Source organism: Sorex fumeus, unplaced genomic scaffold (genome assembly GCF_029834395.1).
Source record: "Sorex fumeus unplaced genomic scaffold, SorFum_2.1 ptg000095l, whole genome shotgun sequence".
In the NCBI taxonomy this organism is placed as follows: Eukaryota; Metazoa; Chordata; class Mammalia; order Eulipotyphla; family Soricidae; genus Sorex; species Sorex fumeus.
This window is the reverse complement of record NW_026606152.1, coordinates 9,377,214-9,393,454: the sequence shown is the minus strand read 5'-3', so window position 1 is coordinate 9,393,454 and position 16,241 is coordinate 9,377,214. Positions and strand designations below refer to the sequence as shown.

At 42.9% G+C, this 16,241-nt stretch overlaps 1 protein-coding gene across 1 annotated transcript in view; it reads left to right on the top strand.

Moving 5' to 3' along the window:
- XPO4 (exportin 4) overlaps positions 1-16,241 on the top strand; it is a 116,105-nt gene that overhangs the window by 90,554 nt on the left and 9,310 nt on the right. The window contains exons 13-18 of the mRNA XM_056133016.1: positions 228-405; positions 6,064-6,223; positions 7,072-7,241; positions 8,489-8,663; positions 11,920-12,213; positions 13,015-13,195. Coding sequence (XP_055988991.1) covers positions 228-405; positions 6,064-6,223; positions 7,072-7,241; positions 8,489-8,663; positions 11,920-12,213; positions 13,015-13,195 — 1,158 coding nt within the window. The remainder of the gene's footprint in view (positions 1-227; positions 406-6,063; positions 6,224-7,071; positions 7,242-8,488; positions 8,664-11,919; positions 12,214-13,014; positions 13,196-16,241) is intronic.

Below are 16,241 nucleotides of genomic sequence, written 5' to 3'. Positions count from 1 at the left end.
TTGTTGAAAAACATTTGTTCTTTGTCCTTTTCTATATTTTTGAGAGTAAATTATTTGACAAGTGAGAAGTTTCTTCTCATCAGACTTGAACATATTGACATTTTAAATTTACTTTTACATCAATTTATATGATATCTAGAAGTCAGATAAAACTGAAAACAAATGTAGTGCATTTTGATAAATGTAGATTTGTTAAGTGTTCATTTTTAATTTTTTTTAAACTGAAGGCTACCTCTTAGCTGATGATACTCAGGGAGAGACTCCGCTAATACCTCCAGAAATAATGGAATATTCCATTAAGCACTCATCTGAAGTTGACATTAATACAACACTTCAAATTTTGGGATCTCCAGGAGAAAAGGCTTCTTCCATCCCAGGGTACAACAGAGCAGATTCTGTGATTAGGTAATATGAACTCTATAGCTGTGCTCTTGTGATTTATACTGTTTGATAAATTCTGAGATGATGGGGGTAGATGACTTGAGTGATAGTCAAGCTGTAATTCTGATACAGGAAAGAAAATAAAACTTGGAGAAGCCTTGAAATAAACAAGGATGGCAAGTTCTCGTGTTTGTAGGCAGTTTGGTTGGTCCTGTGCTGAGGGAGACAGACCGCGAAGGGACATTTGATCTGAGACTGGATAAATAAACCCCTTGTGAGTTAGAAAGCAACACTGATGCATGGGTATCAGCACCCTCATCAAAATAAAGACCGTGTGATTTTTTTAAAAGCCAAGTGAAGGTTAATAAGTATTTATGTTCATTCAGCCAAAACTTCCTTAGTGGCTCTCTTCTTATCGAGTTACTTATGCAAATGTGTAAAAGTTGAGAACCCTGTTAGATGAAATTAAGACAGTAATGTGCCTCAAATAAAAAGAATTTGCTTTGATATAGTAGTAGCATATTTAAATAATTCTTCACCTCACATTTAGGTTATAGGCAGAGGGTTATCAGTAATAAAATACTGGGTGTTGTCCATTGCAAAATGAATAACTCAAATAGGGTTCTGTCCCTCTCTTCCATTGTAAAAATACATGGATATCATTGAAACCTGTGCAGCAGAACCTATTTTTTTCTAGTTGAAATATTAAGCTAGTATCAAGGACATTGAAATTTATTTCCTTTACTGTTTCGTTCTCTTGTTTGAAATAGAACATTAGTGCTCTTTTGAGAAATTTTTCTTGCCTTGGGGATTACTGCAGGCATGAGATTTAGTGTCTGTGGAAACCCGAGCTTTTATTTGTTTTGAGTCACAAGGAGTGTCAATTTCGGAGGCAGTTCATTTCAGGGAGCTGTCATGCTATATTTTTGTCACGTGTCCTGCCTGGGCATACCATCAGGAATGCTTTCCTTGTACTTTCAGTGCTTTTTCAATGTTTGCCAGCCCCAGGTTTCAGTGTGGGAGCAAAGCGTTTTGCTATCTGAGAGCACAGACTATGGAGGCTGATGCACACACCATTCTCACAACCTGCCTCCTCAACATGGTTGTGTAGTCCGCTGGGTTAGCTGGACATTGAGGGAATAGGAAACGGTCCTTGTTTTATTGTTTTACTAAAATATAACTCACATTTCTTGAAGAAATTGCCACTTGAAAATTATTATTGCATGCCAGCTATGTGCCAGGCACCATCCTAGGAACTTGGGATATACACAGTGACCAAGGCAGGAAAAAAAAACCCGCCCTCCACCCCCTTTTCCACCTCCTTGTCGGGGAGAGACAAAATAAGTGAGCAAGTTCCACAGTGTGTTGGAGGACTGTGCGTGCCATCGGCAAAACATGGAGCCATACAAGGCGGGTCCCCTGTGCCTGCCCTGGGGATTGTTAGGATTTTAAATTGCTTTTGGTGGAAGCTTTTTTTAGAAGTTTCTAGTGAACAGAGACTTGAGTTTGGCAAGGAAGGCTGTGAGTGAACAGTTAATACAAAAACCTTATCACTTGCCTTGCACGTTCAAGGAACAGCAAGAGTTGCTGATGTGGGTTGAACAGAATGAGGTGAGGAGAAAAGAGGGAAAATCTGGTAAAGTCTGTAGGCCTTTGCAACATCTTTGGGTTTTACTTTGCGTGAAATAGGGTGCTACTTGCAAGGTTTTAAATCAGATAAATGATTGGCGCATTTCAAAGATTGTTGCACTGAAAATGAGCTATGAGGGGCAAGGATATAATCAGGAGAAACCAGCTAAGAGGTTAGTTGTAGTAATCCAAGAAAGAAATGATTGTGATGCAGAATGGAATTATAATTAGAGTTTGTGAGAAGTTGGAGAAAGCTGTTTGGTGTATTATGCTGACTTTGGTTTGTGAAATGCAAAGGTAACTAAAGATTGATTTGGAACGTATGGGAAACTCTAAGTGCTATCTGAAATATAAAATGTGTAGGTGGCATATTTTAAGGAATTGAAAGGGGCTGGAGCAATAGCACAGCCGGTAGGGCATATGCCTTGCATGTGGCCGACCCGAGTTCAATTCCCGGCGTCCCATCTGGTCCCCCGAACACTGTCAGGAGTAATTCCTAAGCACATAAGCCAGGAGTAACCCCTGAGCATTGCCGAGTGTGACCCAAAAAGCAAAAAAAAAAATTGAAAGAGGATAAGGTATTAGCTTTGGTATATTGATTATTTAAAAACATGGAGCTGTCTTCATTGCTTCCGTGTGCCTGGATGTGAGCTCAAATGTGGAAGTGCTGGAGAGAGGGCCCACGTTCTGCCTGCCTGTGGAGATGCAGGGAGAGGCTGGGAACAGGCCCACGTTTGAACTGATGGGGTGTGTTTAGGTTTTCTTTGCCTTTTTGTTTTTAGATATATGAATACATTCCCTTTATTTTGAGCTACCATGATTTATAAAGTTATTCATAGTTCATTTTGGCATGATGTTCTAACACCAATTCCATCGTTAGTATCAGCTTTCCTCAATCAGTGTCCCCAACTTCGGTCCCACCTGTCCTGTGATGGGCACTTCAGTATCATCACCAGTATTATTATTTTAATTTTTTTTTCTTTTTGGATCACACCTGGCAATGCACAGGGGTTACTCCTGGCTCTGCAACCTCTTCAGCCCCTTATTATCTTAAATTTAAGCACGGTGCTTTACAGTACTGTTCCTGATCGAGTTTCATGCCTGATATGATGGGTTGGCCCCCTCTCCCAGAGTCGCCACTTCTTCCCTCTGTTGTCTTCAGGGCCCCCTGCCAGCCCCCTCCCTCTACATCCCCCTCCCCCCCACACCTGCAGCAGCTGCATCCTACCAGAGGCCAGCTGAATGGATTCTTGGGGATCACAAAGGAGTTTTCAAGGAACAGAGGAAGCAAATAGGATTCTAGGCAGTGACCCTAGCGCAGGCTGTGCCCAGCAGGGGAAACATGGCTTCCAGCTGGAAAACCTGGGTGATGCTCAGCATGAGGGAGATGGGCATTTTGTGAGGATGGGGAAAACCCCATGAGCGCTGAAGGAGACAGAATGGTGAAGGGGTATGAGTTGGCGAGATTGTTTTAGAAGAAGCTGACAAGGCAAGTGAGAGAAGCACCTTTGGAAAGTGAGAGTGGGAGTGCTTAGGCTAGACTTGGCTCAAAGACAGGGTGTTAAGTTGTGGAAAGATGAAGGTGGGAGGGCTTGCAGGGACTCTGCAAGCTCACCTGCCTGGGAACTGACTCACCCCCTTGACCCTCCCCTTGACCCCTGCTGCGGTGATTGGCAGGTTGCAAAAGCCTGCAGAGTGCTACCCTGCAGAACAGTGCCAAGTCAATTTCTGTCAGGAGGTTTGGGGAAATTTGCTTTGATTGAATAATGTGGAAGAGTATCTCAGCTGTCTGTTTGTTTACATGTCACTAAAAATAACTGTTGATCACACATAACGTGGAAGAGTTCAGATCATTGAGGAGCCCTGCTTCTTTTAAAATAACCAGCTTATTTATGTGAATGAGTTTTTCCTTTGTGCCTATATATATTAAAATGAGAAACAGGAATCAGATTATTTCAACTATTTTATTTTAGCAGTAAGTAATACTTATTCACAGGCATATGAATTAATTTAGGAAAGCAACCTTGCTATAGTAAGACCATGGTCATTTAGACATGCTCTATTTTTATGTTCAGATATTTAAATTTGTACTGTTTTGCTCATTTGTATACTAGCATAATAATTACCACTCAATCTATAAGAAAATTTAATGTTTTTTGATCACTGTGGAAAGTTTTTTAAGTTATATTTTAAAATATAGGCATTAGGCATTTGTTTCAGAAAAGTACATGATCTGATAAGTAAAATAATTGAGCATAAAATGTAGTAGGATGATGTGTGGGGAAGTGAAATTGCAGTCAGAATTTAAGGAGAAAAGCAATGTAAAGTTTCTGCTAAGAATAAGCGTGTTTCAGGGGATTGCCCTGCCACAGTGGGTGGGGGGATGGGGGTGGGAGGGATATTATCCATGGTGGTGGAAAATGGGCACTGGTGGGGGGATGGGTATCTGATCATTGTATAATCGAAACCCAAGCACAAAAAATTATAAATCTACAACTGTACCTCATGGTGTTTCACTAATAAAAAAAAAAAAAGAAAGATTAGTCAAAAAAAAAAAAGAATAAGCGTGTTTAGCAAATGGATTATGGCATCAAAAAAACCTTGATAATGTCCAGTGCATAATTTTTGAGGTTTAATTGTTTAATTCAAATTTTGATAGGCTGTAAATTATGACATTTAAAAACTATTTCCATGTGGGGGAAAATTGATGTCAAAATGTATTGTGAGGTTGTAGAGATATTTTTGCTCACAATTCACAAAATAATTGATTAAAGTTTGAGTACTGGTGGTATAGGGGATATATGTAGAGTGGCGGGGGAAGAGTTTCTGGGATAGTCAGTAAAAATCAGCAGATTTCAAGAAATCAAGAGAAAAGGAAAATCTCCTAGACTGGGAAATAGCAAACAAGTTGAACACGGGAATTATGATCCACCGGAAGACTCTTTTATAAAGGCAAGTCGCCAGCAGTGTGTAGCACTTCTGAGAGATCCAGTTGGGTAAAGGACTGAATCCTGGCACATAGATCCCAACACATGGAAATCATTTCGGTCATCTTGAGAATGGCAGGAAAGCAGCAAGAGTCAGACTCAAGGTGACTAGTTCCTTGCTGAGTTCAGAAAATGACGTCCCGATGGGTTCTCTTAGTTACAGTCTCTGCTGCTTTGCCTTTTGACTGAAATCAGTTAGGTATATGCCTTGTCTGCTAATGTGCCCCCCTATGGCCCCCAAACAAGGCCTTTGCTTGTTGGCATTTCATGCTGTTACCAACACGGTGAGGGTGATGCAGTTTTAAGCAGTAGAGAGATTATGATGTAGGTTGGTTTTCTTGTTGTTGTTTTAAATCCCCCCAAGTTGCTCAGGGATCCCCGGGCCGGTGATGCTTGGCTTGGCTCTGCAGGCCTGGTGGTCAGTATTCAGAACCAGCCAGATCATGATGTTGGGCCAAGTAGTCCTGGGGGACACCATGGCTGGTGTGGGGGACCCTGATGGTGCTCTCTTTGAGCTCTCACCCCAGCCCCTCTGGAGATAACACTCCTAACAAAAATTTTATTTTAAAATACTATGGAGAATAAGTTTGAGACATAGTACAGTGAAGGAGACTCTTCGCCTTGCATACAGCCAACTGGAATTCAGTCCATGATCTCGCATGTAGTTATGAGCACTGAGCAGAGAGACAGAAGTGAGCCCTGGGCACTACCAGGTGCGGCCCCCAGACAAAAGGGATAAATTTGTTAGGAACTTTAGCGATAAAACAATATTTGGAACACTCGTTAGTTTCTCCTCAGCCACACAGTGGACTGTGTCTAAAACCATGCAGTGTTACAGTCACCACAGAAGCTTCTAGCCAGGACTCTCTCCTCTTTCTTTGTCTTCTTTCCTGCTTCCTGAAAGATCAGAAATATCACAGGGGTCTTGACCCTGTTAGGTGGCAGATTTAAATGTGACCAACCTGGCCAAATTCTAGGGAGTTGAGAGCAAAAAAGGACTTTGAAGAAATATTTACAAGAATTGATTATAACCAATAAAGGAATGACTTCTTTTTTATACCCACAGGTTATTATCTTCAGTCCTGAGAGTTTCAGAAGTCGAATCTCGAGCAATAAGAGCAGATCTCACTCACCTACTCAGCCCTCAAATGGGCAAAGATATTGTTTGGTTTCTAAAACGCTGGGCAAAGACTTACCTCCTGGTGGATGAGAAACTGTATGATCAGGTCAGAACTGAAACTATTCGATTTCATTTGGATTGATGATGATGAAATCTTAGAGATTTAGAACATTTTTGTAGGTGATTTTATCATGGAAAGGTAAAAATTGGATATTAGTTACATTAAAGAGAAATTAAATGTGGGCTGGAGCAATAGTACAGCTGATAAGGCACTTGCCTTGCCCACAGCTGACCCTGGTTTAATCCCCAGGACACCATATGCTCCTGTAAGCCACTGAGCTGAGCCCTTCTGGGTGTTACCCCCAAACCCAACCTCTCCTCTTTCCCCCACAAAGAAATGAGCATGATGAAGTGGGGGGGGGCTGTTTGTTTGTTTTGATTTAGTGAAGTTAAGTAATTTTATTTGAAAACGTTGACTTAGAGAAACCTGTAAGGAGGTGGTGGGGAGAGACAGAGAGGAGACTGGGGGGGTGGGATGGGGGGGTGAAGTGAGAGAGAGAGGGAGAGGGAGGAACAGGATGTAGTCTTAATACCTTCTTGCATTTTTGGTTATTCAGTTAAACATTTGATTATTTAGTTACATATTGTTTGTGAAAGGACTAATTTATTTTGTGTTTAGTGTAAATATGGCAGCGTGTTAATAATAATTAAAATAAATCTCAGGTCTACAACTGTACCTCATGGTGTTTCACTAATAAAAATCTAAAAAAAAAAAATCTCAGGAACTAACATTAGAATGCATTAAGTATATGTACCTGGCTCTTTGTGGCTTGTAGAAATGAATACATTTATGAAATCGATGGGCCCTAAATAGCATTTTGTCCTGAGATCCTTAGTGTGTTCATTTTCCCAGGTGGTATTTTTAAATTTGCAGACCTTTTCTCCCCTCTGCAGATCAGCCTGCCATTCAGCACCGCCTTTGGGGCAGATACGGAGGGCTCGCAGTGGATCATCGGCTACCTCCTGCAGAAGGTCATCAGTAACCTCGCCGTCTGGAGCAGCGAGCAGGATCTTGCCAGCGACACTGTGCAGCTGCTTGTCACTTTGGTGGAGAGAAGGGAAAGGTAAGCGGTTGTTCGAGCAAGGCTGCGTGTGTCTAGAGAGAAATCTCACTGTGCTTTCAGTGTGGTCTCATCAGATATGCCTGGCGTTTGGGTGGGGTGTGTTTAAAAAACGACATAGCCTGTCATTGTGCGGAATGCACATGGGACTTTGCCCGGTTAAGGGGCCATTGAGATAGTAAAGGGTTAAGGCTCTTTGCCTGTGGCTGGTCCTGAATGATCCCTGGCACTGCAGATGCCCCCAAGTTGCACCAGGAACGACACCGACACCGACATCCCCGACATCCCCGAGTACATGGTCAGTACAGAGCCCTGAGCACAGCTGGGTGTGGGCAGAGTCCTCCCCCGGGCTGCCCCCGGGAAGAATTGTATTGATTTTTCAAGGGGTCAGCATCAAAGAGTCCTCTGATTAGCATTTGAATTTAGTGATTTCTAGTTGAACGGACTTGGTCTCAGGGGCTAGAGGGCTGGCTCAGCGGGCAAGCACATGCTTTGCGTGCAGGAACTCTCGCTTCCATCCTGGGCCCTAAGCTGGAGGGTAGCTTTCCAGCACCACCATTGTGGCTTCAAAATGAAACAAAAATCACCCCTTCCCCCAAGCCCCACAAAAGCTAAACCCATAATATAGAATAGTCCATTTGATTTTTTCCAGATGTTTTATTAGTATCCTTTTCTAAAGACAAGAAAAATGAAAAATTTGGTAATTTTGCAAAGTGAAATTTTTACTGCTTTCTGCCAAAAACCTTGGGAATATTTTTTTTTTTACACATAGGAATATGATTGTGGGTATTAGTATTATAATTTATTTATTAGTGAGACACCATGAGGTACAGTTGTAGACTTACAAATTTTTGTGCTTGGGTTTCAATTATACAATGATTAAATACCCATCCCTCCACCAGTGCCCATTTTCCACCACCACGGGTCCCAGTATCCCTCCCACCCCCAAGTATTATAATTTAATACTGTATTACATTTTATATTTTACTAGGTACTGTGAGACATACTTCATTAATACAAATTCTCGGCCATTATTTTTGTTGTTTCTTTGTTGCATATCAGGAAAGTTGTTCATTAAGAGAGATTCACTAAATTTTACTTGGTCTAGGAGGAGATTTGAAATGTGGGCTGTGTTGATGCCATGCTGCCAAGTTTATTCAATTATCTGGTTACCTTCCTTTAAAGAAACAGAAAATGGATCAAGTTGGTGCACATATAAGTAACACATTTTGTCTTATTTCTGACTGTAGGGCAAACTTAGTCATTCAGTGTGAAAACTGGTGGAATTTAGCTAAGCAGTTTGCAAATCGAAGCCCGCCTTTGAATTTCTTGTCAAGTCCTGTGCAGAGGACTCTAATGAAGGCCCTGGTCTTGGGAGGTTTCGCACACATGGACTCAGAAACCAAACAGCAGTACTGGACAGAGGTAATGCTTTTCTTAATTTACATTCTCTCCTGTGGGTACGCTATACCTTATCTGTGTGCTGAAATACTTCATGGAGATAAAAATGTTTCATATCTTACAAGTTGCTCATATCTATTCAGGTGATAACATCTAACATTTTCAACTCAAATGGAGATCTGAGATGGTATATTGATTTTTTTTTCTTTTTGCTGTTTTGGGGTCATACCCAGCAGTGCACAGGGATTATTCCTGGCGGTGCTCAGGGGACCATGTGGGATGCTGGGGATCGAACTCAGGTCAGCTGCATGCAAGGCAAACGTCCTACCCTCTGTGCTATGGCTTCAGCCCTGGTATATTGATTCTTTCTTGCGGGTCAGCGAATTGTAGCCTTGTCTTGAACAGAAAAATGTAAATTAAATACTGAGTTCAGCTGCTGTAACAAAATGCTGCACTTTTGTTTGTTTGGGGGCCACACGTGGTGGTGCTCAGAGTTACTCCTGCCTCTGTACCAGGGATCATTACTGTGGCTTGGGGGTCTTGAAACCTGGACTGGCTATGTATATGGCAAATACCCTTCCCGCTACACTATCACTCCGGCCCCACCAAACAGTTTTAGTAGCTTAAACAGTATTATGTCTTGAAATTCTGTAGCCCAAAGTTCTAGAGCAAGGTAGTCTTGGCTGCTTCAGAAGACTTATAGGGAATGTTCTGGGAACACTGCTGGGAATGTTCCCCTTTGCTCCGGGTCTCACTCTGATGGCCCCCTGAGCGTAGTCTGTGTCTACAGAAGCATCAGACTGAACTCTGCCTTCATCTTCACAGTCTTCCACAGGTCCTTGTGTGTATCCAGATTTCCTCTTTAACAAATAGCCAGTGTTCACACTCACCTGTGAAACAGAGAGAGAGAAAAAAAGAGAGAAAGAAAACAAGAAGGCAGGCAGTGCCACAAACAATGGCAAGTCCTTGGTCAAAGATTACAAAACTGATGAACAGATAAAGAGAAGCGGGGCAGGGAGTGGAGATCAGACTAGTTGTAACTTAGGGACAACAGTGGGAGTTTGTGGGGGCAGGAGTGCAACAACTTTTTATCATCAGTACCATTCAACTTTACCCCTAGTAAATTTATAGTTTATACATGGTTTCACTATGGTCACACCCCTAGTGTGACCATGTATAAACTATGATAAAAAACGTTTTAAAAATTTTCCTTTTTACAGAAGATTCATACTGCACTGTATCCTGTCTCCCCGTGGCCTCGTCCTAGCGTACCTAATTATATTTGAAGCAAAACTATTTTAAAACATTGCCCGTTCTGTGGCTGGAGTAACAGGGCAGTAGGGAGGGCACTTGCCATGCATACGGCCAGCCCAGCTTTAAGCCCCAACACTCCAGATGGACCTCTGAGCCTGCCAGGAGTAATTCTTGAGTGCAGACTCAGGAGTAAGACCTGAGCACTGCTGGCCGTGGCCCTCCCGAAAAAAGCCCCTGATAAGGTTTGGGGTTTGGACTTCATGCAGTTTTGGGAGAGATGTGACTCAACCCCTAGGGGTCACTGTAGCTTTACTGCCTGAGAGTCTGAGAGTATGAGCAGTCTACCGGGAGGGGAGCCCCTTGGTGTATTGCTGCCCAGCTGCGGTGCTTTGTTCTGGTGTCGGGGAAGGAAGAGTGACCATTTTATCAGTTAGTATAGCTTTAGATAGAATTCAGAGAATTATTATTTTCATGAATATGCATATTCACTCTGCTAGCCGGGGAAGGATTGAGACTAATTCTTGCCTGCTATTTTTTTTTTCATTTTTTTATAATTTTATTTATTGAATCACTGTGAGAGCAGTTACAAAGCTTTTGGGTTTAAGTCTTGGTCATACAATGAAACACCTGTACCTTCACCAGTGTCCATTCTCCACCACCAAACTCCCCAATATAACCCCATCCCACACCCTGTGGGGGCACATGATTTCCACATTACTCTCTCTCTACTTTGATTACATTCAATATTTTGACACCTGACCCACCACTATTATTTGAGTTTTTACCCCAACACTTGGACCTGCCAAAAAGGCAACAGTAGACAATTTGTTTTCTATTGCTGGTTATGAATAACATACGATGTCGCGTAGCTGCAGTAGTAACAGCGCAATTTTGAAATTCCAAAATTTTAACAAATCTGGAGGGATTTCTGCCAAAACCTGCTGGGTTCCAAGATTTGTTCCTGAGTCTCTGGGATCATGGCCGTTCAGCAGCTTGATCAGGAGCCAGAGAGGCTCTTTGTGGGCGGCAACTCACTCGGGGTCTCATTGAACGGGGAGGATAGGGCCGGCTCCACCACTATCCTGCGTGTCTCATCACTGCGGGCCCAAACATGACTGTCCAAAGGCCTCTGGAGGATGGCGGCCACCGAGCTGCCAAGGGGGAACAGGCAGAGGGACAGCACCCTTTCCCCCCTGGGGTGGCGCAGCAACAGTAATCTACTACGGGGTTCGGACACATTTCTGCCAAAAGCCGCTGGGTTTCGAGATTCGTTTCTGAGTCTCTGGGATTATGGCTATTAAGCAGTTCGATCAGGAACCAGAGAAACCATGCCTCCAGTTATATAGCTGAGCCGGAGGTGGTTTGTGGGTATGTCTCCCACATACCTAATTTTTGGCCGTTTACTTTCTTGGTAAACTTTGCCCCAAGTTTTTGGGGTCTGGCCAAAGGCACAGCAGCAATTTTGGGGTATCTGAAAGTCTGAAGGTGCCATCACGCTGCTGATTCACTTGTCTCACAGGTACAGATTGACCTGCTGGCGGTACCATGCCGCCCCTCCCCCCCCATTTTTTTTTAAAGTAAAGTTGTGTTGAAAAAAAAGTCATCTGCAGGGGGTCTGCAATCATAATTGGCAATTGTGAGAGAGAGTATGTCTCGCACCCTCTGAAATATCTATCCTCTGTTGGAGAAAAAGTTTGATCACCCGTCTGTGGAGGCTGAACTTTTCATTGTTTTTGAGGGGGGATGGTGGCGATCAATTGAGAAAGACTTTCGTAATAGAATTATAGGCAGAGCATTGAGTAAGTGGTGTTTTTTGATTACATGTGTTCTTTCTCTATACCAGATATTAATGATAACCAGGGAAATGTGATATAGTATTAAGACTTTCTTTACTAGACTTTCTTTGCTTCCAAACGTAGAAATGTTTTCAGAGTGAATCTTTGTCCACAGTGAGAAATTAAAAAATAAAGTGACATAAGAAACAAAGGTAGATCAAACTTGTAGAAAATGTGTTTCATTTTTGCAGGTTCTTCAGCCACTTCAGCAGCGATTCCTGAGGGTGATAAACCAAGAGAACTTCCAGCAGGTGTGCCAGCAGGAAGAGGTAAAGCAGGAGATCACTGCCACGCTCGAGGCGCTGTGTGGCATCGCAGAAGCCACCCAGATCGACAATGTGGAAATCCTGTTCAGTTTCCTCATGGACTTCCTGACCAACTGCATTGGGCTGATGGAAGTTTACAAGAATACCCCAGAGACTGTCAACCTCATCATTGAGGTGTTTGTTGAAGTCGCCCATAAGCAGATTTGCTATCTCGGAGAGGTGAGCACTTTCTTGCCTCACGCCTTTGAAGTTGTACTAAGGTAATAGACACTCTCTTGCAAATGAGCATGAACTTTTCAATAAGTACAGTTTGAGCTAATATTTTTCTAGAAGTCTGTTTCCAAATGAAAACAAATTATGGCCCTCGTGGCCCCAGCACTGTCAGGCCTGTGCCGCACCTGAGCACTGACTGGTGCGGCTGGTTGACCAGGAGGTGGTGAGATAGACCATTTCCATCCTCATTGTGAATGTTACAGAAGCTGAACAGCAAAAGTAATTATTCTGTTGCCAAAATTGTATGGTCTCTCTCTTATGCATTATCAAATGGATGCACCCAACAGTTGGATGCCAGTTTGACAGAAATCTGCTAATAATTTAAACATATATCATTTTCATAACTGTTAATGTCTTAAATATCAGAACTATTGTCAGGGGCCGTGGTTAGCACTCAGTGGTCGAATGCATGCCTAGCTGTGTTGTAGAGGGTCCCATCCCTAGCACCCCACCCCCCCAAAAAAAAACCACTCTAGCAAGAACTACTACAATAAGTACAGTTTGAGCTAATATTTTTCGAAATCAGAGATGTATTTCATTTCCAGTGATATTCTCAGTGCTCAAGTGTGTGACGGGATTCCATCCCTGGCATACCCCCACCCTCAGCCTCAGAGAACAACATGAACCTTTGTTAAAATTTAGAGTAAATTTATTGAATTGTATTTTTCAGTTTTTGAAAGTTTTTGAAATATTTGTTTCCTAGTTAGGATCTACCTAGTATAATTTATGTAATATGCTTTCTCACAGTCGAAAGCTATGAACTTGTATGAGGCCTGCCTCACTCTATTGCAAGTATATTCCAAGAATAATCTAGGACGGCAGAGAATAGAGGTTACCGCTGAGGAAGAACAATACCAAGACCTGCTTCTCATTATGGAACTTCTCACTAACCTTCTATCCAAAGAATTTATAGATTTCAGTGACACAGGTAAGGTATCCTGTCATGGATGGAAATGCTGTCTTGCTTTTAATTAAGCAAAGAAATGTTTCTTGTGAATGGGATTCCAAGAGGAAATTCAGTTTGACAAATAGCTGAAGGTTTACGTCTGGGGTTAAAATGAAAGTGGAAGCAGTAACCCCTCCTACCTGACTTCCCTTTTAGAAGTGGAACGTCATTAATTTGTTCTTACTAATAGCATAGTACTGCTTTGTGCTCTTACACCGGCAGGGAATCGACCTGTCACTCTACTCCTTCCAGGTAGGGTCCCCCAGAAGCATAGAGGTGTGTGTCATCTGTCATGGTAGTCTGGAATCGGGTACTAGATCTGACCCAGAGCCATCTCTGTAGAGTTGTGTTACCTCATCGCTCGGGCATGTCCTCTTCTGGGGATAAAGCTCGCAGCACTTGTTGGAAAGGGAGACATGGACTTGGGACATCGGCTGGCCAGAGTGTAAAGACATCTCCTTGGACTTAAGAGTTTCCCCCTGCAGCACAGCCTTGGCAAGTCACTTGTCCTTCTCCTATCAAGAAGAATTATGAAAATGGGTTTAGTAATCTCTTTCAGAATGTTCTGAATTTTAGCTAATGTGTCTTTGGTTGCTTAGCTTGGTACCTAGCAAGCGCTAAATAAAAGTTGTTTTGAAATAACTTGATCAGCAATTGAACTTGTTTGTGTTTCTTTCATTCATTTCATACCCCACTGCTAACCTTGTCTTAAAGAGAAAGAGGTCTGGGTTTCTGAGAGGAAGTGAACTGTGTCAGATTTCTTTTTCATGAATATGCAGATTTGGGCTAATGTCTCTTCGGACTTCTTATTTGGGTACACTTATTTCCTGATGCTTGAAGTTATTCATTCTATGATCATTTCCTTATGGAGCAATAATGATGGAACAATGACTTTTCTGCATCTGTACTGCTCCGATGCTGACAGGATCAAGTAGCTCTTCAGTTCAAAGGAGAGCTTGTCAGTCCAGTACCCTTGTCCAATGCTCTTTTTTTCTGGGCCAGCACCCCAGTGGCCACTATTACCTTCAGTCTGCTGTTCTTTTGTGTATTTGGGGGCCATACCTGGCTGTGTGCAGAGCGTACTCCTGCCTCTGCACTCAGGGATCACTCCTGGCGGGCTTGGGGGACCATATCGGATGCTGGGGTTCAAACCTGGGTCGCTGTGTGCAAACCACTGTACCGTCTGTCCAGCTGCATAGTCTGCTGTTCTTGATTCCCGGTTTCCTGATATTTTCGTTGTCGTGTGTGCCTTTAGACTCTCGCTAGTCGCTGGCACTTGTGCTTGCTTGCCCGACGCTTGTATACCAGCAGATGCAGTTACACGTGCCTGTGTACTCCCGATCTGCACTCTGGGGAGCTGGGAGTATGGACGCAGGGCTGTCCCGCAGCTGTGGGCTCAGACGCAGGTTGGGGAGTGTGCTGGGAAGAGGAGCCAGACCTTCGTCTCCTGGATCTGGGCACACAGTGCCTTCTTTCTCTCAACCATAACAGAAATAAATTATAGAGGAAACACTGAAGTTCCCAAATAGATGAGGTGGGGTGGGGATGTTTCCGAGTTTAAAAAGAATAAAAACGAGGCACTGGAGAAAGTACAGTGAGTCAGGCGCTGGTCTTCATGCAGCCAACTCAGGATCGATCCCCAGCACCCCGTAGTGGCCCCTGAGACCCACCAGAAGTGATCCCTGAGCTCAGAGCCAGGAGTATGTCCTGAGCACTGCTGGGAATGTTCCCCTTCAAAACCTCCCCACAAAAAAAGAATATTAAGACCATTATATTTTAAAGGGAAATTGAGTTTGAAACTTAGTTCAGGATTGGAATAACAAAATAAAGTCTGAAAGTGCTGATTGGGGCCCAGAGATGTGGTGATGTGCTCGAGTGGTGTGGGCCTGGCTCCACCCAGCCTCCTACCATCACCAGCACCACCAGTACTGACATCAGAGCACTCCTTGGTGGTCCTGACCCCTTCTCCCAAAAGCAAAGCTTGATAACACTAACTGGTAAAATAGATGATAGAAGAGGAGATATTTAAGTATTTTTTAAAGCTCAAGAGAGGAGGTAAAGAGAAAATGGAAAATACTTTTTTTTTTTAAGTATCATGAAATAAAATGAACATCAGAGAAGAGCTAGTGAAAGGGTAATTGGACACGGGCCTCTGCTGTGTTCCAAGGGCCAGAGCCCCAAGTGTGACTGGAGCTCAGAGGCCCCGCGCCAAGGGCGGCTCAGTCTGTCCCCCTTACCTCCGGCCGGCCCGGGCCATCCCAGTGCCTTCTGCATGTGGAAAGGCTTTCTGCTGGGTGGAATATGGGCTTTAGAAAATGGGCTGCTTTCTACAATTCAGCATTAGGTAGAAAATGTATTTTTGAGAAGCATTTTTAAAAATCCCATTCATATTTTATTTCTCCTTATAAAATTAATAAGCTCTTAATAAAAAGAACTTTTTGTGGAGGGCTGGGCTACATCTAGTGGTGGTCAGGTCATACCCTTGGCTCTGTGCTCAAGGATCACAAATGACAGTGCTCAGGGGACCTTATCGGGTACTGGGAATTGAACCCTGGTCGACCACATACAAGACAAGCATCCTACCTGTTGTGCTATCTCCAGTCCCCTTAATTTTTTTTTTCTGATACAGAAAAATTCCCCATAATTTGATCTAATCCAGAGGCCTTACCCCTACCCTTACCAAAAGGAAGTTACCCTTTTGATGTAGTTTTCTTTGTAGTCATCCTCTAAATATAATTTTATATGTTACCTTAGTCGTTAGTGGGTAATTAGCCTTTTCCGTATCATTAGAATCTGACACAGTTTCTATGGTTCCCACATTTTGGAATTTAATCTGTTTCCTTAAACTGGATAAACAGCACAGTAGTGATTTCTTATCTCTTGAGTCTGTCTGAATTTCTGACTGTATCCTGAGTTGGTACAGTTCCCAAAGCTTTCAGAGTATTGATTTGCAGGGTAATTATTACACTGGATTCTCACCCTCAATGAGATGTTATCAGTTCACTCTCAGAACTTAGTTTTATTTATT